Source organism: Gracilinanus agilis, chromosome 2 (genome assembly GCF_016433145.1).
Source record: "Gracilinanus agilis isolate LMUSP501 chromosome 2, AgileGrace, whole genome shotgun sequence".
NCBI lineage: Eukaryota > Metazoa > Chordata > Mammalia > Didelphimorphia > Didelphidae > Gracilinanus > Gracilinanus agilis.
In genome coordinates, this window is record NC_058131.1 from 693472638 (window position 1) to 693494517 (window position 21880).

The following is a 21880-nucleotide window of genomic DNA, read 5'->3' on the forward strand; positions in this document are numbered from 1 at the left end:
CATACCCATTGCTATATATATATATATATATATCCCTAGCTACATATATCTATACATACTCATATACATCTATACACACATAAATACATATACCCAAGTGCTCTCTTATTACATATATCTATATACACACCCTATATATATTATTTATATTATATTATATATTATTATTACTATATATATTATATATGTGATATTATATATATATCACTTAGTAATTATTATCCTCACTTTACAGATGAAGAAACTGAGGCATATAGAAGTGAAGTGACTTGCTCAGGGTCACATAGCTTTTAATCGTCTGAGATCAAATTCGAACTCGAGTCTTCCTGATGGAAGCTGACAGTGAGCAGTTCGGGTCAGTGATGGAAACAAGACCCTCACACTCTGGAATCTTCTATTTCTCACCAGTCAGTACTAGTTAAACCTCAGCTGCAAAACCTGTGGTTTCCGCATTAGTCAAGCACGAATTGCAGAATCTGTATTCTTGCTCATTTTACCTATTCCATACCATCAATCGCCTGTCCTGGATCAGTAATGTTCTATACTGGGCGTCGGCTCTGTGCCTAATCTGTTTATTGAGTGCTCCTCTGGTTCTATATTTCCTTTGATTCTGAACTGTTAGACATCATTAATTCCCCAGAGTGGTCATCTACTGGGCTGCCTCTGGCCCGCCCTGTTCCCATTCCAGAAGGGTAGTGAGTCATCTCCTACACTGACCAATGATGGCTGAAGGACAGTGGGGGGCGGGGAGGGGGCGGGACGTGGGACCTTCGCACCAAGGAGTCTGGCATTCCAGAAGAATCCCCCAAACCCGCGCTCGCTCCGTATTCCCTATGATGTACACGTCAAACCCCCAAACACAGCTCCCCTGCATCTGGCCATGCCGGCTTTTCCAGGGTTTTCAGGAAAGGTGAAGATTTCTCTGGAATTTTCTCTGGACACGACTAGCCCCCAGATCGTAATAAATATGCAAAGCTGAGGACCAAAGCTGCTACTCTGCTCCGAGAGAGCAGCAGAAGGCGCTCCAGAGAGGCGGCTTCCCCCGGGGCTAATCCGTCCCGCCTAAGGCTATCTAACGGGTCCCCGGGCTATTTCCCCAGAGATTAGGCTATTATACCCCTTAAACCACTTCTTCAATTACAATTCTTTTCTTACTTCGGGATTGAACGGAGTTTGAGTCTCCCATTCTTCCGGCAAGATCTTGCTACAGGCTTGGGGGTTTTCTGCCCAAGTCTAACTCTTCGGCTACTATACAGGGTTTCCTCAAGTTCTCGGAGCAGTTTTAAGCACTTTCGTGTCAATATTTTCAATAATTAACATTTTAAACGTAACAGCTGAAGCTCTGAAAGGTTTGGGGACCTCTCTCTGCTGGGGAGCCAGGTCTTGGGCTAAGCTATAGGGGAGGCTTCTATAGAGAATGCGGTAGGGGGGAAGCTTGTGTTGGTCCCAGCTCCTACAGAAAATACGGTAGAGAGAGCTTCAGGGCAGTGCCTAGCAAGTAGCTTTCGCAGGTCCTCAGAGACCGTGGAACTCTGGAGGAAAGGGCGGAGCAGAGCGCGCGCCTGCGCAGTAGGCAAGAGGCAGAGGGATTAAGAAGGGCTGGTAGCGCCACTGCCTCCAGTACTCCTGCCGCTACCTCCTGGTGCGCACGCTCTGCCGGCTGGAGTCACTCTTGCTGAGTCGGAGCAGGCGTGCGAAGGAGGCCGCCGGCGTGGGGCTGTCTGCGGTGACCGAGAGAGCTAGCGAGCGAGCTAACAGGCGAGCGGCGCCATGAGCGGTTACGGCATCGAGGAGCACGGGGCCCCCTACAGCTTCGAGTATCGGCTTTTCTTCAGTGAGTGCGCGTGCGCGTGCCCTGGGCGCGTCCCCGCGTGTGCCGGCGGCCCCGCACCTCCCCCCCTTCACTCCCCTAGTCCCCATCCTCGCGCTTCTTCATCCATTCATTCTCGGGCCACGTGGCCGGCGGGGCTCCCGGGGGAGGAGTCGGGACTGGGTCGAGCCACTCTCCCCGTGGAGCCGAGGGGTAACTGAGACCCAGTTACTCTCACTTCTCGCCCTCATGGAGTGCACTCTCACCGGAGGCGCATCTGGAGCCAGGATTAGAGCGGGGATGCGGGTCCTTAGAGTGACAAGTGGGGAAACTGAGGCCGAAGGGACCTGGGAGTCCTTCCCCGTATCCTTGTCCCGACAGCTCGGACCCGAGACCCCGTGGTGGTCCGGCCCCAGTGATGGCCTCCCCTCTGGGTACTCGGACCCCTCCAGAGCAGCTCAGGCTCTACCTGCCACGTAGAAACCTGGTGAGAGCTCGGGTTAACGAGCCACCTAAGAGGATTCTCTGGGAGACCCCGGCAAAGGTTCCTCCACGTTGAGGGGATGGAGGCAGGAGGGCCAGGGTGCAGCCGTGCTCCCCTCGATCTCCTCTTCTGTATAAAGGGCCTGGACCCCATGGGGGCTTCCTCCGCTTTTGGGGGTCTCAGACCCTCCATCGTGGCTCAGGAAGCCTTCCCGGAGCTGCGTTTGGAAATGCTTAAATAAACCCTGAGAATTAGGGAGGAAACCAGAGGGGAGGGAAAGGACTGTGTGTCCAGGGGAGCCCCGAGGACCCCCCTCACCACCCAAAGATGGGGGGCCTGGAGGAGTAAGCCTGGGGATGGAGAATGTTTTCCTTGTTTTCTCGGATACTTTGTAGTAGAGACACTGTTTCAGGGAAGCTTGTCTGTGGGATAGCCGGGGTTGAGCGCACCAATTTGTGGGAATTGGGTACGGAAAAAAGGAGTGAACTTGGGCCTCTGAATGAGGGTTCGAGAGCCTGCTTTTCCCTGAGTTGAAATGTAAAAATAGAGGGTTGGAGCATGACCCCAGTTCTCCCATTCGGAGCCTGGCCTGTGCAGAATGATCAGAAAGGGGATCTGGGTGGTGTGGGCACTCCTGGGAGAGCAGGGACCCTCCGCAGGGTCAGCCTGGCATCCTCGCTTCCCCAAGTCTTGTCCTCAAGGCTCATGGTTTCAAGAAGGAAGGAATGCCTGGCAAAAAGCATGGAAGGGCTGCTGTGTGCAAAGCAGAGGAGCCCAAGGCTGGAGAATGCCCTATTTTATCCTTTTCCCAGGAAGTGTTTCAGCTCAGACTCTGCTTGACCTGGGCTGTAGAGGCTCATCAATGCCCGGCCTTTGGGTGGTCCTTTGGGGTTCAAGAAGCCTCCTGTGGAGAACAGCCCCCTAAGAAAGGGAGTGTAGCTACTAGAATCCCTGCATCCCTGGTGAGGGGCCTTGGGGCAGGACTGTGCCTCTGCTGGCTTTTACTGAACTTGGCAGCTCTGGGGTGATCAGATTGAGAGGGGGACTCTGGTCAGACCCCCTTATTGTAGAGAAAAGGAAAGGAAGTCCATCTGCTGGGAAGGGGCCTGCTCTCATCTGTGTCCCAGGAAGCAGCACAGCCGCTGACTCCCTGCCCTGGTGCTCCTTATCTTCTCCTCAGACTTTTATGGAACTACAATTAGGAAATTCTGAAGCAGAGCCCTCCTGGGCTCTGAGTGGAGACTTTGGGGTGCCATGGGAAGGCAGGGCTTAAGAGGTGGAGCTTGCAAGATGGGATGTTGCCAGGATGGAACATCCCCTTCTGTTGAGGGGGATGGGAGAGAGTAGACCTGTAAAGGTTCACACAGCCCTGGAGCCCTGCCCTAAGGGGCAGCCCTGGATTGGTGGCTAGTAGGCAGGCCTGGGAGTCTGAGCTGGGTTTAACTGTAACGCCCTGGCTAAGGCCCTTTATCCCTGGGTCCCCCGAACAGCTCCTGTGTCACTCTGTCAAGTGACAGAGAAGGGAGTTCCCAAGACCAGAGTTCACACCCAGTGCAATCACTGGTTCAACAACAAAAAAAAAACCCTCAAAACTGAAAACCAACTAAAACTTTAAAAATTCCGTCTGTTGGCCCTGTGGATAGAGTGCTGGGCCTGGAGAGCAAGACCGGAGTTCCAATCCAGCCTTTGACACTGTGACTTTGAACAAGTCACTTAGCCTCTGTTTGCCTCACTTTCTTCATCTGTAAAATGGAGACAATAATACCATCTACCTCTCAGAGTTGTCAGGAAAATGAGATTATTAGGCACTTTGCAAATCCCTATAAACACTAGCTACTCATTATTATTAAAAGCACTGAAATAGCCTCAGACACTTCTAGTAGGGTGGCCCTAAACAAACCACTTAACCCCAGTTGGCTAGCCCTGGATACTCTTCTGTCTTAGAATTGATCCTAAATGACACTGGCATCAAGTCATGGGTCACAGGAGAAAGTAAGGAAGTAGATGCCAGTCTGGACACACAGACCCCTTTGGGTTTAGGAAGTGGTGACAGCTTTTCTTAGTCTCATTTCTTTGCTGCTTTAAGTCTCAAAGAATTTGGAAGATTGGTGAGATTTCAGGAATTAGAGCTGGGCGGGATCTAGGCAACTCTGGATGCTGACATTGACTGATAGCACCATAGTTGATCTCAGAAGTATTAGTCTTTATAAAAAGTTAAGATTTTAACTTCTGTTAATAATGTAATTAAAAGGTACCAGAAGGAAGAGTGTTCTTTAGAATAAATATATACTGTCCAGTAGCTTTTCTTGTTTGGAGATTTTAATTTAGCAAAAATCTGATTCATAGCCAAACTTGGATCTCAGTGTAATGAAAGGAGAATGACTTGTAAAATTTTTCTGTTTGTAGGTTTCCATAAAACTCCCTTCTCCTTTGATCTGACCTTAAGTTTTATCAGCACCCTTTTAGGTCCAGGTCACCTTCTCTTGGCCCACTGTGTGAGCTCAGGCCCATTCCTAGTTGGCTGGGGAGCTTCTTCCTGCTCTTTTCCCCAGCCTGGGCTCATCCCCGGCCTTATGCAGCCTAGTGGCCTCATGTCTGGGGCACCCCACTGGCTTCTAGCAGTGCAGAACTCCCAGAATCCATCGATCCACTGACCAGCTTAGATCACATCTTGGCCCATCCTTTACTTTTGTTTTTTACTTTTATTTTTAGTATCAGTTCTAAGACAAAAGATGGTAAGAGCTAGTTGAGTGATTTGTCCAGGGCCACACACTAGGAAGTGTGAGGCCAGATTTGAACCCAGGTCCACCTGACTCCCAGCCTGGCGCTCTCTCCACTTGTCCCTTACTTTTAATGCATTTACTTCAAGGACCTGTGATTTCATCTGCATGGCAACGCCCTCCATTCCATGTGGTCATCCCCTGCAGCTCCCTCTTCCAATTTGGACAGACTGTATCTTGGACAGAACTCATGCTTGTGCAGATGTTTCTTCATTTCGAAAATTCTGTAATTTAGTTTCATTTGACAATGAAAGCGACAGAATTCATCATGTTGCAACCAGTTCTTTAGGTCTCTGGTAATAGAGGGTAACTCCTAAAATTGGAGATTTAGAGTGGAAAGTGACCATTCCTTAGAGGTCATCAAGCCCCATCTGGAGGCCCAGAGAAGATTAAATGATTTGCCTGGATAGCCACGTGGGGGTGGGGCAGCTCTAACCCGATCCTTGGCCTTCAGGCTGTCTCCTCCCTCTTGCCAGATTCTAGATAACTCACAAAACAGCTTTTCCTGCAGGTGTGGATAAAGAGTTAGTCTGAAAATACATGTTGTGCAGACTCCGGATACAGTGAATAGGGAGGCTGACTAGTTTCTCTTGTTTTACAGAAAATGCAAATGGAGATTATATATCACCGTTTCATGATATTCCAATTTTAGCAGACAAGGTACTGTATGCTTTTTTGTTTTTTCTTCCGGGCACCCTCTCAGAAATTCCCCATTTGAATTTGTTTCTAACCCAAGGAGTCAGCACGGTACACAGAACACTGACTGGAGAATCCGAGAATGTGGGTTCATGTTCTATCTGTGATAACTGTTACCTTTGTTACACCTTAGACAAATTGCTTCTTCTGCTTGGGCCTCAGTTTCCTTGTTTGTAAAGTGAAGGAGTGGTCTCTGAGCCCTTTCCCCACCTCTCTGGAATTCCATTATCCATTGCAGTCTTTAACTGACTCTTCCCCCAGGGAGGAGGAGAGCTGAAGGCACCACCGAATTTGACTATTGAATCATTCAGGAAGTCTTAAAGCTATGTTCAGTGAACTTGATGTAACTATAAATTGATTAAGGTAGCATTGAGGTACAAGCTAAAACAGCCTTTGGTTTAAAGGAAAAATCCAACCATAAAAGACCTTTTGTCAGAATAAACTTCAGAGGGGCTCATGGCTCTGAAATAAGCCACAAAGGGAGCTTTAAAAAGCAGTGATTGAAAAGGTTTTATTTAGGGATCACGATCTAAAACCTAGGGCACCCTTCCATACACTGGCCCTGTGTGATTCCAGTGATTTGGGAACTCCCAGGTGAGGAAACTTTATAAACAGAAGTCTGCACACATTTGGGGGAAGAATCAGTTTTTTGAAATGGATCCTTAGACCTGTGGTCAGCAAACAGGACCCATAAAAAACTAAAAAGGCAAGAATACAGGGGGAAATGTGTGCAGTATGAAAACAAATGATACCAATGAAATTTTACATAAGAAACAAACAAACAAACATGGGCTCACCCTCAGACCTCTAAAAGAGAGGATTCTTATGCTCCTGAGTTTAGGAGCCAACATTCTCTCCTTTTTCCCCCCTAGGAAAATGTGCCACAAAACAGGAGGTTAAAGAATCCCCGTTAGAAATTGCAGTAATTCCATTTTAACTTGGTGGGGTGGGAAGCAGGGTTGTCATTAAATTGATTTCAGGAGACTGTTTGGGTCCCCGTTGAGTTTTGTGTTAATTCAAACAAACAGGATATAGGTACTCAGATCTGCTTTAGTTTATTTACTTTCGAATTGCGTGCTCAAATAAACTTTTTGATCTGGAATGATACAGCTCAGGCCTTTGCCAGAATGTTTTGCCTCCACACATTTCAGCCTCTCCAGGGACTGAGTTTCTACCCCATCCAGTAGAAATGAGTTTGCTTAGCTCAGGCTCAGCCCTGACCAGGTTCTTTGTCATTTGGTCATAGCAGGCCCCATGGCCATCTGTGGTATGCTCCTCTGGGACAGAACACTGGTTCCCCTTGAGCCTAATTACTTCAGAGTTAATCAGGAGAGATTAAAAACATGAGCTGTTGTTTTGGGTTTCTCATTCTCCTGTGGTGGCCACCAATTTGGGCCCTCCCAATTAACAAAGGTGGTATAGGGGATAGAGCATGGGGCCTGGCATCAGGAAGATCTGAAGTTAAATCTGGCCTCAGATATTTCCTAGCTGTGTGACCCTGGGCAAATCACTTAATTGTGTTGGCCTCAGTTTTCTCATCTGTTAAAAAAAAAAAAACCGGACACAATGGAGAAGAAAATGGCAAACTACTCCAGTCTTCTGGCCAAGAAAACCCCATGGACAGAGTCCATAGGGACACCTAGAGTCTGGCACAGCTGAACAACAGTAACAGTTTACAGGAACCTCTCTCTCCTGGTCCTCTTTTCTGGCCACCCTGCCTCAGGCGTTCTTTTTCTGAGAGCTTGATCTTTCCCTGACCCTCATGGGGTCTTTGCCTCAGTGCTGGGAGGGACCTCGTCTAACCTCCTTATTTTGCACATGAGGAAACTGAGGCATAGGGAAGGGAATGACTTGCCCAACATCACACAGGGAGTAAACCTGAGAGGCAGGATTTTAGCCCTGGTCTACTGACTCCGTCCAGCTCCAGGGCTGCCCCCACCCTTGAAGGTGCCCTTCTGTTCTTGGAAGTTCCTCTGCTTCAGCTTTGCTGCAAAGTGCAGCCTCACGTCACCGGCGTTTAAGTAGGATCGCTGAGCGCGCCCCAGATTCGCAAGCTGGAATGTTGGGGGCCTGTGCTGACGCCCCACATCCCCATTCCAAGCTCTCCACTGTAAATCCACAGGCAGAGCTTTGGACGAGCTCCATCCCCAGGAGGCAATGGGCCAGCCTCGAATTTCAGGAAAGCCTTGTTGTGGAGGGCACGAGAGCCCCGACCGTTCTCGGCCTGCAGTCAGATTGGCATCTGCAGAGACCGACCGTTCCACCTGGACGCTCTGCTCCACTTTCGATGCCTGCTCAGATGGATTTAACTAGCTGTTGAGGGAGAACAGGTCAGGCTGGCCCAGAGGCCGCAGGGTAGGTGGCCACAGGGCCGCCTCTGCCTCTCTTGAATGCCACCCTTTGTTGGGTTGGAGATTATCTGGTGGCACTGCAGCAGAAAGACAAGCACTTCTAAGAAGCTGGCCTTGCCTGCGTTTGCACTGGGAGGCCCCTATTCTGGCTGATGTTTCTTTGTGTGAGAAGGAGTACTGTGCTTGGAGATCACATCCTGCCTCCGAGCCCAGCTAACTAACTCACTTACCCACTCTGCAGCCTCAGTTGCCTTAGTTGTCCAATGAAAGGGTTGGTCCTTCCAGTTCTCAGTCTGTCACCTCAGTGGGCCTCATTTTCCTCCAGGTTCTTGAATGGGGCTCACTCAAGTCCTGTGGGGTCGCTTAGGGCAAAAGGGGGGCACCTCTGTGGAGGCTTCTGGTCTGTGGACCCCCCCCACTTCCAGGCTTGGGGCTGGGATCTCTGTCCATTATGGGAGATGGCCCAAAGCAGGAGCGAGGCACACTTGAGTCCGGTGTGCTCAGACAGAGCGTGGTGGGCAGAAGCTGGAGGAGCTCCAGATGTCTTAGAAATTTCCTGGAGGTCAGAGGATTTAATTGATTAAGTTTAATTCATTCCATCCAATGATAGCTGCGAAACAGGAAGTTCTTTTTGAAAAACTGAGTCTTTCGTGTTCTGGTCTTTCCTCTACTCTGCGATTAAAGCCTGTTATTTATAACTTTATAGAACACTATTTTCTGAAGGCCAGCCCCCACCCCAATTTTTCCCTTGTCATGGAGGAGATGACTCTCCCCGGGTTAGGGAGCCCATTATTGAGGACTGAAGAAGGTGTTTGAGCCTCACGGCTTTACAGTTACATTAGCTCTAACAGGACCTAGTAAACCCTTTCAAGTTCTCCTCTCCTTCCCCAGACCAGATTATAAAAAAAGCAAATTATCCCATAATAATTTTCAGTCTGCATTTTGTGTCCTTGATGTGGGAGTGGGGTGGGAGGAGGGAATGGACTGAGAAGGAGCAAATAGCGACACCCGCCAGGGCAGAATTCATCCCCAGGCCTGACAGTCTGTGTAGCACCTACTTGGTGGTGCCATAGTGCGCAGAGCCTGGAGGCAGGAAGCCTCCACTTAGCAGCTGGGGTACCCTGGGCCAGTCACTTAGCCTTGTTGGCCTTGGCTTCCTCCTCTGTAAAACAAGCTGGAGAAGGAAATGGCCAACCAGTGCAGTGTCTTTGCCAAGCAAACCCCAAATGGGGTCACAAGGACTGACACAACTAAAAATGACTGCATCACTAAACAAAAAGTGTTTACTCGGTGTTTTATGTATATTATCTCAGCTGAGCCTTGCAACAACCTTGTGAAATTGGGTTGTGAAAGGGGCAGCTAGGTAGCACAGTGGAAAGAGCGAGCATCAGGCCCAGGTCAGGAGGAAATGGGTTCAAATCTGGCCTCAGACATCTTCCTAACTCTGACCCTGGGCAAAATCTGAACCCAGGACTTCCACACTTAGCTCCCCCCAACAAGCATTTTTTAACCACCCTAGGCCAAAAACTGAGCTAAGTGCTGGTTCTGCAAATATAAAGGGGGGGGCTTCCATTCTAATGGGGTGCCTGAAAGGGAGCTGAAGAGTGGTGAGTGAGCGAGGAAAGTACCAAGCCTGGAGGCATGATGCAGCCTAGGAGTGGCAGCTGCTGAGAACTGACCACTGGCCTGTGTGCCCTCCTTCAGTGGGGCTGTGGGCAGCTGCTCTCCTGCCTCTGCCAGAGGCCACTTCCCTGGGGGAATTCCGGAGCTGGAGTGAATTGGCTCAAGCAACTCCTGTTCTGTGAGAGAGACCACGTGCAAACAGCTGGGTACATTCAAAGTATACATATATTTACGGGGCAGCTTGGAAGCAGTATCAGAGGGAAGGCCAAGCTATAGCAAGGTGGCTCTACTTGGAACAGAGCCTCTACGGCCTGGACCCAAAGGATTTCATTCCAGTGAGTTTTTAATGAGTTCAGGGACCCCTGGGCACTTACCTCCCTAGCAGCACTTCTTAAGCCCAAGACTGTGATAATGACAGCTCATTAAAAAGCACTGATTCTCCTCTGCTCGGGGTTGATAACAGGAGCTTTTGTGCTTCTGTGGAGACAGTCATCTTCCTACTGTCTTTCTAGAAGCTAAAATCCACTTGGAAATCCAAGACAAATACTTTCAAGTTTGAATCTGTCCAGGCCTTCCTTTCCTTGGTCCTAAAGGCGCTCAGGCCCCCCTGAGATAGAGACCTTCACCTGAAATAGTGGCCCTCACTGGAGGTCAAAGCTCCCACCTCCCGCTTTGCCCAGAGGAACCTTATTCCAAGAACTTTGTTCCTAGAATGTTTAATTGAGCTCTGACTATATTAATATTTCCTGTGCTTTTCTCATGAATAAAGTACTTCAGAATTTGCTGTTGCTAAAAGCCAACTTATCAGACTCAAATGCACCCAAGTAGGCAAATCTAATACATCTAGTAAATTATTCCTTTTGAGAAAAGTCTTGTTTCTCCCCATTTCCTCCCTTCTCACCCCTACTCCAAACCAGCTTCCTGATATCTAGTGGCTAGGATGGACATAGGAGAGGGCAGGTTTCTCTGTTAGGTGAAATTAGTCATGGATTCAGATGACTCGTATCTGCCTTATCCCAAGAGGTTAGAAGCCTTCCTCAAACTTCTCTTTCCAAAACTCCAAACTCCTTTGACTTTCAAACCCTACGTGCTTAAAACTTTCTCTGTTCTCTATAAATCCTTTTAAAACTGCACCTGTGTTGTGCTCGGTTCCTTTCATCTTTATTTCCTAATCATATCCCAGGCTGTAGAACTAATCTTTACTCTACTGAATTTCTTCTTTGTCATTTGACACAAAATATTTTCTTATTCAACCCCTATTCATTTCCATATTATTGCTTTTGGAGTTCTTAAGAGCTTTCAGACACATGACCTTATCCAATTTCTTTTTAGTGTCCTTGCTTCTGGTTCACCTGAATAAGTTCTGCTCTACCATTCACAAAAGAAAATACAATGATAACACCAAAACACCCTTTGGAAATACATTGTACTTATTCTTTAGATGCTCCCTGATATAAATAAGCTTTTCTCCTTTTGTGGTCAAGAAAAAAGTTGTTAATAGACAATTCTTAAGTACAAGATACGTTTAAACTGCAAACCCTATCCCTCCCACCCCCTTTAATCACTGAATTCACCTTCTCCCCTGGCACTAAAAAAATAAATGTCACTCTCCAGGGAAAGAATGATGAAAGGTCTCTGTGCCATTCCCATGTAACTCACAAAATTACATCCTTATTTTTTCTTAAAATAAATTCTACAAACTCACCAAAACATTTCAGCATTTATAAAAAGTCACACCATAATTTAGAAATTCATTCACTAAGTTAGTCCAAATTAACTTAAAATGCCATCAGTCTCTACAGACTAGGGCACAAAGATTCCTTCTTTTCTGTATCTTGTCTGCCTCCTAACTTGGCCAGAGTTTAGAAAGGCACAGAGAGAAAAACTTTCTCTTTTGGCTGACCAGGCCTCAGGAAAAGCCAGTTTGAATACTTAAAAATCAGTGTGTGCCAGTAGAAGTCCCTTTTCAGGCCAGGCTTGAGACTTTTTCTTATGTCTTAAGATTAAGGGGGTCCTTGGATGAAGACTAGAGAGACTTCCTTTATCAAATTCAGCTTAATCTTGTTGATCTCTATTTTTAGTTACCTCTTCTGACTGGAAAGGTCTGCTTCCCCAACCCCTTTTGAATGGGAAGTATCATTCTTCTACCAGTTATAGTAAGAGGCCCAGACTAACTTCCACTCCTGCCAGTGGCAGTGAATGACCTGAGACTTACTTTACCTAAAGGAACACTGCCAATGGGTGTCTTGATCGCTTCTAGGCCTGTGCCAAGGGGCTAGTCCCTTTGGAGGATTTCTCTTTTCCAATTATTGCCAAACAGCCATACTAAACAAACAGAATATGAAGACAGACAAGCAAAGTTTCTGTTTCCCCAATAGTGTGGGGGCTTTCACATTGAGAAAATATTAGTTTGGGGGGAATAAAGGGAGACAGAAAGAACATGAGAATTTCTGACTTGGAGGACAGTCAGTGAAAAGGCCCAGCATCTGGAGTTGCGGTGTTTTGTGTAAGGAGGCCAGTGTTGACTGGATCACAGAGTCTGTGGGGGTGTGCAGTAAGGCCAGAAAGATTGGGGTTGGGAATGCCAAGCAGAAGTGCTAGGGAGCCACTGGAGTTTATTGACTAGCAGGAGGACACGTTCAGGCCTGCAGGCCTGGAGGAGGGAATGATACAGGGGAGAGACTTGGGGCACCACACCAGTCAGCAGGCTGTTCACATGATTCAGGTGTGAAGTGCTGAGGGCCAGCCCCAGTGGGTGGCAGCATCAGGACCAAGAGGGAGACTCACTAGAGACAGGGACCAAAGAACAAGTTTTGACAATGGAGTGGATAAGGGGGCGGATGAGAGAGAGAGAAAAGGAGAGGGAGAGGGTCTAGGAGGACTACTGAGAAGTCAGGAGGGTGCGGGAAGGAGACAAGGACTTTACTCTTGTCCTTAAGTTTAAGGTGGCCAATAGGCAGTTGGAGAAGGGAACCAGATGTTCAGTAGAAAGGCTAATGGTAGATGAATAGATTGGAGTATCATTGGCATAGTTTTTATAAGTTGATTCTCATTGGTGAGATCATTAGGTAAATTAGTATAGAGGGAAAAGAGAGCTGAGCCCAGGACAGAAGCCTGTTGGATGTCCATGAATGGCTGGTATAACCTGGATGAAGATCCATCAAAAGAGGTAGGGAAATGGTCAGATAGGAGGAGAACCAGGAGAGGGCAGCAACATGAAAACCCAGAGAAGAAAGAATAAGAAGGGGGGTGAAGAGGATGAGGCCAAGAGATGACAGGTAAGAGATCAATCTTTTGGGGGGAGACAATTTCTTTGGAATGATGAGGTCAGGCCAGACTTCATAGAGTTAAGAGAGTGAGAGAAAAGGCAATGGGGCATCTATGTTCCATGGCCTTCACAAGGAGTTCAGCCTTAAAAAGCAGAGAGATGAGCCACTAGCAGGAATGGATGGCTTGAGCAGGAGTTTTTAAAGATAGGGGAGACATAGACATGTTTGTAGGAAACAGGGAAGTGGCTTAGACAAGAGAGTGGAGGTAAGAGGGGGGACGATCTGCTGATGGTCAGATGGAATTCGGGGAAGCCTTGTGCAAAAAAAGGGTTTTGCCTTGAGAAGGAGAAGGGCTGCCTCTTCATGTGAGACAGGGATCTTGGGAGGGAGATAGGACTTGTGGGCAAGGAGAGAAGAGGAAGCTCTTGGCGAATTGCCTCATTGTTTTCAGTGAGGTATGAAACCAGGTTTTCAGCTGAGAGGGTGGGAAGTTTGAGGAGGATGAAAAGGTATAAATTGCTACTGTGGGAAGTGGGCAGATCATTCAGTTAGGAGAATGATAACCTTGCTGCAGTGAGGTTCCAAATGGATGGCATCACATAAATTTGTAGTGTATCCATTCAACATAGTTTGTAATATTTTTCATCACGGACCCTCTGGAATCACAGTGAAATAAGAATGTTTTAAAATGTTCTAGAATTTTATCCAGATAGAAGGTTGGGCTCACTGGTCCATAGTTTGAAGGATCTGCCTTCCTTTTGCCTGATGTCCACTTATTTTCCATCCTATAGTCTCCATCCCCCCACCCCACCCCCTGTCCTTGCTGCTTTCTTATTCTTTCAGAGATTCTTAGCAATCATGTGCCCATATTCTTTCACTGCCTAGGGTATCTTTGCCCAGGCCTGGTAATTTGAATTCCTCTAATGTAGCAAGTGCTCTTTTAGCATCTCCTTCTGCTTTTCTGTACGGAGAACAGGAGCCCATTGAAGTGGAAGGGCTCACCTACCTGACTTCCTGCACTGTGGCCTGGGGGCCTGGCTTCTCCCTCTTAATTTTGATCTCACCTCCAGCTGCTTTAAAATGCCCTTCTTCCTTGCTCTTCCCATTTCTAGACAGTTTTGGGTCATTCTGAACTTTCATGTGCTAACACTGTTCTTGTAGTGCCCCCAGGTCATGTGTTCTCCCTAGATTAGCAGCTCCAGACCCTCTTCTTACTCTGTCAGGGTCTTTTCCAAAATCTACAGCAGAAGATGTGCTTCTAAGGCTGCCTCATGGCCTCTTTTTCATAAGCTTCCTATGATTCCTTCCTTTGCCAAGCAGTTTCCTTCTTTATTGGTCTAGATCTGGTCCAGAATGACAGGTTCCCCTTAATTTAATTCATCAACCTTTTAGAGAATGAACTTGTTCATAAAAATATGACTCACCAGCTGCCCTGCTTTCATCCGAGTCAGGATGGATGCTTGTAGAGGTTCAGATAGTTGGGAGTTCCCTCACACCTCAGGGTCAGATTTGTGACCTCTTCCTTGAATAATTCTGTCCCTCCTCCCCGCCTATTTGTATACCATGAAATGCTACAGGAATGCTTCTGTTTTATTAGAGGCTTGTTCAGAACCCAGAAAGAACCCCAGAGGCTGTCTCGGCCAGTCTTTCTTTTTGGAGATGATGCAGGTCACCACACAGTGCAGTAGAGAGGGACCTTCCAAACTGGGGAGATCCGTTGTGGAGTGAAATCCTTACCAGAAAGAGTTTCTAGTAGGTTTCCCATTCTATGCCCTGTCTATGTAATCTGCCCCAAAATCAGTGAAAGAATTTAGAGAACCAGTGTTTTCAGGGAGAGGCCTTCCATTCTAAGATTGCAGGTTCCTCATTGAAGGGGACCTTAAAGGTTATCTGGACCATCCCCCCCTGTGACAGGGATTCTGTTGAATGAATTCTTTTACAAACAAAATGCAAATGGATGCTGATGAACTGGTTCTTAAATGAGGTGAAGGCTTTGTGAAACTAATGAGGTATTCTTACACAATTATTTTTAAAAAAGACACCTGGTGTTCTTAGAATCAGTACTGTGTATTGGTTCTGAGGCAGAAGAGCCTTAAGGGCCAGGCCATGGGTAACAAGTCAGGATCACCCAGCTAGAAAGTATCTGAGGTCAGATTTGAACTCGGGACCTCTCCTCCCCAGGCCTGGGTGCCACCTACCTGCCCCTACACAATTTATTTAAGAAGTCCTTTTTTTCATATTAGTAGCTGATCTTTCTGTGGTACATTGTGATTTGCAGATCCTTTCTTAGATGATCTTATTTGATCCTCCCAACAGCCCCATCATGCAAGTACTTTATAGAATCCTTGGAGTTGAAAAGGACTTTGGGGGCAATCCAGGCTGGCCCTTTTTTTGTTCAAAAGAGTAAACTGAGGCCTGGGGAAGGTCAATGACCTGCCCAGTCTCATACAAGTGGTATTCCCCAGAGGTGGTGTACTGCAAGCCCTCCCCTGACTCCAGTCTCCCTAGATAACACAGCTAGATAGGAAGGAGAGAAAACCAAATTCAGACCCAGGGGCTTCTGAAGAGGGGGTTGTTTGGCTGGCCTCTGGGAGCCTCTGAAGGGCTTGTTTGAAGAATAAACTCCAGCTGATAGATATACACTGTATACCTGTAGAGGCCACTGAACAACTTTATGTCTGCCTTGCAGAGGAAACATTTAACTCTGAAAAGGAAAAAGGATAATAAAAATGTAGAGTGGATGGGCCCCATGGACATGATCTGTTCAGTCCTGTAGTCTGCAGGTGGGAAGTCACTTGCTCCGGGTCACCCAGACTAGTCAATGGCAGAACCTAGATTCTGATCTGCACCGATGAGTGCTTTGATTCAGCACACAAATCCAGACCACTGCACTGGCTGCTGCCCCGGGACTGTAAGAGCTTGGAGCTCAGGAGCGTGGGGAGAGGAGTGGAGTTTCAGATGACTGATGGAGTAGAAGATTCAGGGAATCCACGGGTGGGTGGAGGGATGGGTGGATATTAAATGAGGGAAAGTAGAGGAAAGAATAAGCATTTATATAGTACCTACTATGTGCAAGGCACTGGGCTAAGCACTTTATCGATATTCTCTTTTAAATGAATGAAAAGGAATGTGTTACATCTTGTTTATGTGCCAGGTGGTGTTCTAAGAACCTCCGTACAGGGAAGAGGGAAGCGGGTGGCTCCGGGCTTTAGAAAAGGAGCCAGATCATATTGCTAGGAGATTGGTTTCAGTAGAGGTGACCATTAGAATGGGAGAAAGTGATGTGATCAGGGAGCTAATGCATTAGTCATTTGGTTACCAAGGTAACCAAAACCACACTGGAAAGCAGTCATGGAAGGCAAAATAGACTGGACTGCAATGGCATTCCTTGCCCCCCCCCCCCAAATCATTCCTTGCAGCCAGTTTGCCCCCTTGGAAATCTGCTGAGGAAATGGCATGAAATAATTCCCCCTAACAATATTAATTCTTCTCCTGGAAATTTTAAATAAGAAAAGGAGGACCATGATAAAAAGAGGAGAAAGTGTAGTAGCCAGAAAAGAAGTAGAAGCTGTGAAAGATGGTAAATCCAGGGTAGAGCCAAGCAGTGTCTGAAAGGCATGACAGTGTGTCAGAGAAGAAAGACACAAATCCTTTTCTTATTAAATTTTGCTTCAGACAGTAGTTTTTCCTAATGTTAATATGAAAGTCCAGATAAATAATGTTGGACCAATATTTATGTTGCTCTTTTCGATAGTTAATTTGTATAGGAGAAGCACTAGTGAGGTTATGAGGGGTGTCCCAGACATCAGTGGTCACTTCCGAGAGTGTCTGTGTGTACATCTGCCACCTGGTGGCGTTGGTGTATAATGCTAATGTGCCTAGGAGAGGTGCCCTGATGGCTGGGTCCCTCGCCTTGTAAAATCAGCCTCATCTGGCTGTGACTGCAAACATTAGACATGCTCACAGTTAAGCAAGCAGCCTCCTCTCTCGAAGGCCAAATTCCAGAGGCCGTGTCTGGCTGGCTCCTTCCTTTTAATGAAGGTAAAGGCTTTGATCTCTCACAAAGCTTACTGCTTATGCCTTTGTCCCACCAAATAAATAACAACCACCTTGTCGGTTGGATTTTGTGCACCATCGCTCAGACCATTGCTCCAATTTTTAAAGATGTCTGTCCTCGTCTTCTCTGAAAATGGTTTCTTTGCCAGGTAGCTGGAGTAGTGAATTTTTGATTCAAGGATCCAGCTTCTGAGAAACTAATTTTCTGGGCCTCTAATTAATTGCCTCTCTTCAGATCCCTCCCTGCCTCCCAATTTGGTCCTGTGTTCCTTTTTTCAAAAATTAATTACTGCAAAATAGATTTGATCATCTTCCCCTTTCCTGACCAAATGCAAGATTTGATTGCAGTTGGAGGATCCTTATTCCATGGTGGTTTTCTCATAGACGCTAGACTTCTTTCAACAGCGTCATGCTCCCATCTCGTGGAACTCAGGAATAGTGTTGCCAAAGTGGGTTCAAAGTATGAGATGGTCTCTTAAGTTGGCCTCACTTAGATTTCTTTCTTATTGGAGCAATTATCAGATTGTTAGAGAATTTTAGGAAATTTATTGTCAGTTGGTTGAAATGAAGTTGAGACCTAAGCCTCGTCCCAGGGCCAGAGGTTTCCCACCCCTACAAATAGTTTCAAGTGGCATTTTTAGGCAAGGCTTCTTCCAAGTGTGGGGTCTGTGCCCTGGGCAGTCCAGTGGTGCCTAGGGACTGCTTAGAATGATTCAGATGTATGCCATGGAGGGTTACAAAAGAAGTCAATGATGTTGATGACATCAAATAGAAAAATACTAGGAAAGCCAGGTTAGGAGCTCCTGTTTAAAGAATACCACTTGATTTTTTTTTTTTTTTATCTAATCAGTAACCATTTGATAAGCTTACTCTGTGTCCAACATTGGTCTAAGCTGGATACAAAGCCCACAGGCACAGAAATGGGTATATGCAGGATGGATACCAGGTTGGGGAGGGTGATCTTAGTGAGGAAGGCTCTAATGAAAAGGCCTCCTGCTCAAGGTGCCATCTGAGCAGAGGCTTGAAAGGACCCAGAAGTTCTAAGAAGCCAAAGAGATGAGGGAAGCCATTGCCTGCTTGGGGGACTGCCAGGGCAGAAGCTTGGAGATAGGAAATGGAGCTTCCGAAAGACACAGAGTAATTCTGAGAGATAATGGTCCATTTCTGGCTCTGTGTATCTGATTAGATATCTATCCCAGGCAACCCTGTTGTCCTCAGTTGTCAGCTGCCTTGGCTTAGCTTCATTTTGGGGTGATCTTCCCAGGGTGTTAAATAAGCAGCAGGCGTATTGTTGGGGTCGTCAGGGCAGGCCCAGGCCATTTTCCTGCTGGTTAGAAGTGATCTGGGAAGGGTCTGAGCCACTGGGCCTCCCCAGCCGCACAGTCACTCCCTCCCAACTAGCCACCTCTGGCTTCTGACACCGAGGGCCAAAGCCCCTCTTGAGGCTTCCTTCCTCTGTGATCATTGGAGAGAAATGGAACAATGATGGTTGTTCTGGTTCCAAATGGCAGGTTATCGAGTTTGGACTTCTGTTGGGAATTTGTGGGGAGTGAAATAAAATAGACCCACTCCTGGGAAGATTCCACAGCCAACCATGAAGTGAATGACCAGGGATGGGGCACCATTGTAGACTGCTTCAGGCAAAGGGTCGTTGGGACTCTGCCTGGCATGGAGAGTTGCTTACTTTTTGGTTTTTATCTTTTTAAAAATTATTCAAAGACATTTTGTTTTCTGAATGTAAGATCCAAATGGTCTTCCCTCCCCCCTCAGAGATGGTTGGCCATTTGATCTGGGTTATACTGTATTACTGTGCAAAACATACTTCCATATTAGTCATTGTTGTAAGAGGATACTCGATAAGGCCAAACCCCCAAAATAAGACTGTAAACAAACTAATGTGAAAGAGAGTCTGCTCGGACCTCCATCTGACTCCAGCAGTCCTTTCTCTGGAGTTATCCTGGATGGTTATATTGATGAGAGGAGCTGAGTCTGTCAGAGTCGATCATCCCACAGTATTGCTGGCACTGGTCCAGGGTTCTGGTTCTGCTCATTTCACCCTGCTTCCCTTCATGGAGATCTCTCAGCACAGTAGTATTCCATCACCACATCCAACCCCTCCATTTCCATTCTTTACCACCACAAAAAGAGCTGCCCTAAATATTTTTGTACCAGTAGATTCTTTCCCCCTTTTTTAGTATCTCTTGGTCTACAGACCCAGTTGTGGCACTGCAGGATCAAAGGGCATGCCCAGCTTATCGCCCTTTGGGCAGCATCCCATTGCCCTCTAGAAGGGTGGATCTGATCTTATCTTCCCAGGTCTATGGATGACTTGTGTGCCAGCTGAACATGCACCCTGGCATCTTTTATCAAACTAGAAAGACTTTAGGGACTTGCATGTGCCTCTAGCAATACTGCAGCTTAGTAGGAGTGCAGAAGGCCAGCACTCGGCGACCCCTTTTCTGACCAGGAGTCCAGAACTTAGAAACAAGTTCTCCTCCTGGAAGCCCGCCCTTATTTCAGGGAGGTCACCACTGTGCAAAGCCAACGAGGAAGGAATGACTCCTGAAGTAAGGAGCCAGCTACATTGGCCCCAGGAGCTTCTGGACTATCTCTGAAGGCAGTTCTGGGGTGAGAGCCGGCCCCAGGGAGGATGGAGCCTTGCTAGTGACCACTTGGAATGACAATGCTGAGGGAGATGTGCACATACTCTAGGACAGGGATCAGCAACCTTTTTGGCCATGAGAGCCATAAACGCCTGCAGAAGGAGGAGGATGGAGGCAAATCTGGGGCATGGGCTGAAGGGCCCCCTGGGGCAGGCACATCCTGGGGCTCTGCCCGGACTGGCAGGTCAGGAGGTGGAGCCAGATATGGCTCGAGAGCCATACGTTGCCGACCCCTGCTCTAGGATATCTGTTTGTTAAAAAGTTTTTTGAAGTACGTATATTTAATTGTTACATTGTTTAATGGGGTTCAAGAAGTTATCTTTTTTATTTTTTCTCTTTATTTTATTAGTTTTAAGTATGATTTTTTTAAACTTGAGTTTATGGGATTCTACCTGACATTTGGTATTAAAGAATCAGTTTACATTGTCTAACTAGAGCCCTGATAACATCGCGCACCCCAAAGCTTAGACTTTTGAAATCTGCCATTGCTGATTAAATCTTATGGGACTGTGACTAATGTCCGAGTCTGAGTCCAGGAAGACTACAGCAGGAGTGCTGAGGAGCAGATGATGTCACCAGCTCCTGAAGGCGTGATAAATAGCAGTGCCAATGTGGGGCTCTGGACCATCTTAGCATTATTCATTTATTTGAAAAAGAGAAATCACTTCTTCCCTGAGTCATTCTTTGGGCCTCCCTTTAGAGCTGTGTCTTCTCTTGGCATGTCTGCTAACACAGAGATTCAGTCAGGAGCCTGGGGAAATGACCAGCTTAGATTAGTGGTTCCCAATCTTTTTGGGCCTACCGCCCCCTTTCCAGAAAAAAATATTACTTAGCGCCCTGGAAATTATTTTAAAAAAATTTTTAATAGCAATGAATAAGAAAGATAAATGCACCTGTGGCCATCCCTGGATTGCTGCAGCACCCACCAGGGGGCGGTGGTGCCCACTTTGGGAATCACTGGCTTAGATGAAAGAGCATTTCAGAGAAACTTGAGAAGATGCGTGGGAACTGATGCAGAATAAAGTGAGCAAAACCAAGAGAACATTTTATGTGACTGAACCATGATGATAAGCCACTGTGAAAAGCTAAAGAACTCTGAGGAATGCAATAACTAACCATGATTCCTGAGGCCCGTGGAGCAGGCTCCCTTCCTTCCCAGAAAGAGGTGCCAGACCCAGCTTGCAGAATGAGCCAGGTTTTCTGACACATCAGTGGGGAAATTAATTTTCCTGATTATATTTATTTATCACTGCGAGGGTTTCTTCCCTCCCCCAATTCAGGGGAGGTGAGAGGGACAAAAAAATAAATCTTGATTTAAAAAAAAAATTTCATTATAGCTTAGCTTTGGGTCAGCAGGATGAAGCTGACTCTTAGGATGAGGTCTACATTGCTCACATTGTAGGAGTTTTTAGGAGCAACTCTCCCCTCACCTTTCTGCCTTGTTTTTGTTTCCAGGACATTTTCCATATGGTTGTAGAAGTACCTCGCTGGACGAATGCAAAGATGGAGGTACTGCACTCTCTTTTTGTAGAATGTTGAATGGCATTTTTCATCTAGAAGCATCACCAGCCTTAGTGGAATCTCATCTGGCTTCAGCAGTCCTTTCCAGCCTGCCTTTGGGCATGTGAACTTGCTTACATGAGCTAAAGGCCAGGGTTAGTCAGAAAATCTGGATTCTGCTCCTGGCGTTGGCCATAGCTCTGTGGAGTTTGTAGGCAAGTTTCTGCCTCCCTTTGAGCCATTGTTTCCTCATTGTGCCCTCCCTCTATGACAAGGGTGTTGCAAGGAACGCACGGTGTGACACGTTCTCAGTGTGAGTTCTTATTTCCCTCTTCTTGAATTCCTTCCCACCACCCCATCTTGGGCTGTGAAGTCTGTCCTTGTAGGCGGTCCAGCACAGCTGCACCCCGAGGGCTTCACAGAATTTAGATCTGCCCTGGTACTAAGACCATCTGGCCCAACCTTATGTTCTACAGATGAGGACATGGATCAGATTCAGCGGTTTGGCCATGGTCATGCGAGGAGTGACCAGGAGACCCTGAATTCAAATCCAGGTGCTTTGATCTAAGCAGAGTCCTTTTCAGCAAACTTTCTCTCATTATCCTCATTTCAAGCTTAAAAGGTCTATTCAGACTTTTGAGCTTTTGT

General features: G+C 46.9%; 1 protein-coding gene across 1 annotated transcript in view; it reads left to right on the forward strand.

The window, feature by feature from the left end:
* Window positions 1-1594: 1594 nt before the first annotated feature.
* PPA1 (inorganic pyrophosphatase 1) overlaps window positions 1595-21880 on the forward strand; it is a 31455-nt gene continuing 11169 nt past the window's right edge. Inside the window, exons 1-3 of the mRNA XM_044659172.1 lie at window positions 1595-1834; window positions 5676-5734; window positions 21188-21241. Of these exons, the coding sequence (XP_044515107.1) occupies window positions 1771-1834; window positions 5676-5734; window positions 21188-21241 (177 nt within the window). The 5' untranslated portion in view covers window positions 1595-1770. The remainder of the gene's footprint in view (window positions 1835-5675; window positions 5735-21187; window positions 21242-21880) is intronic.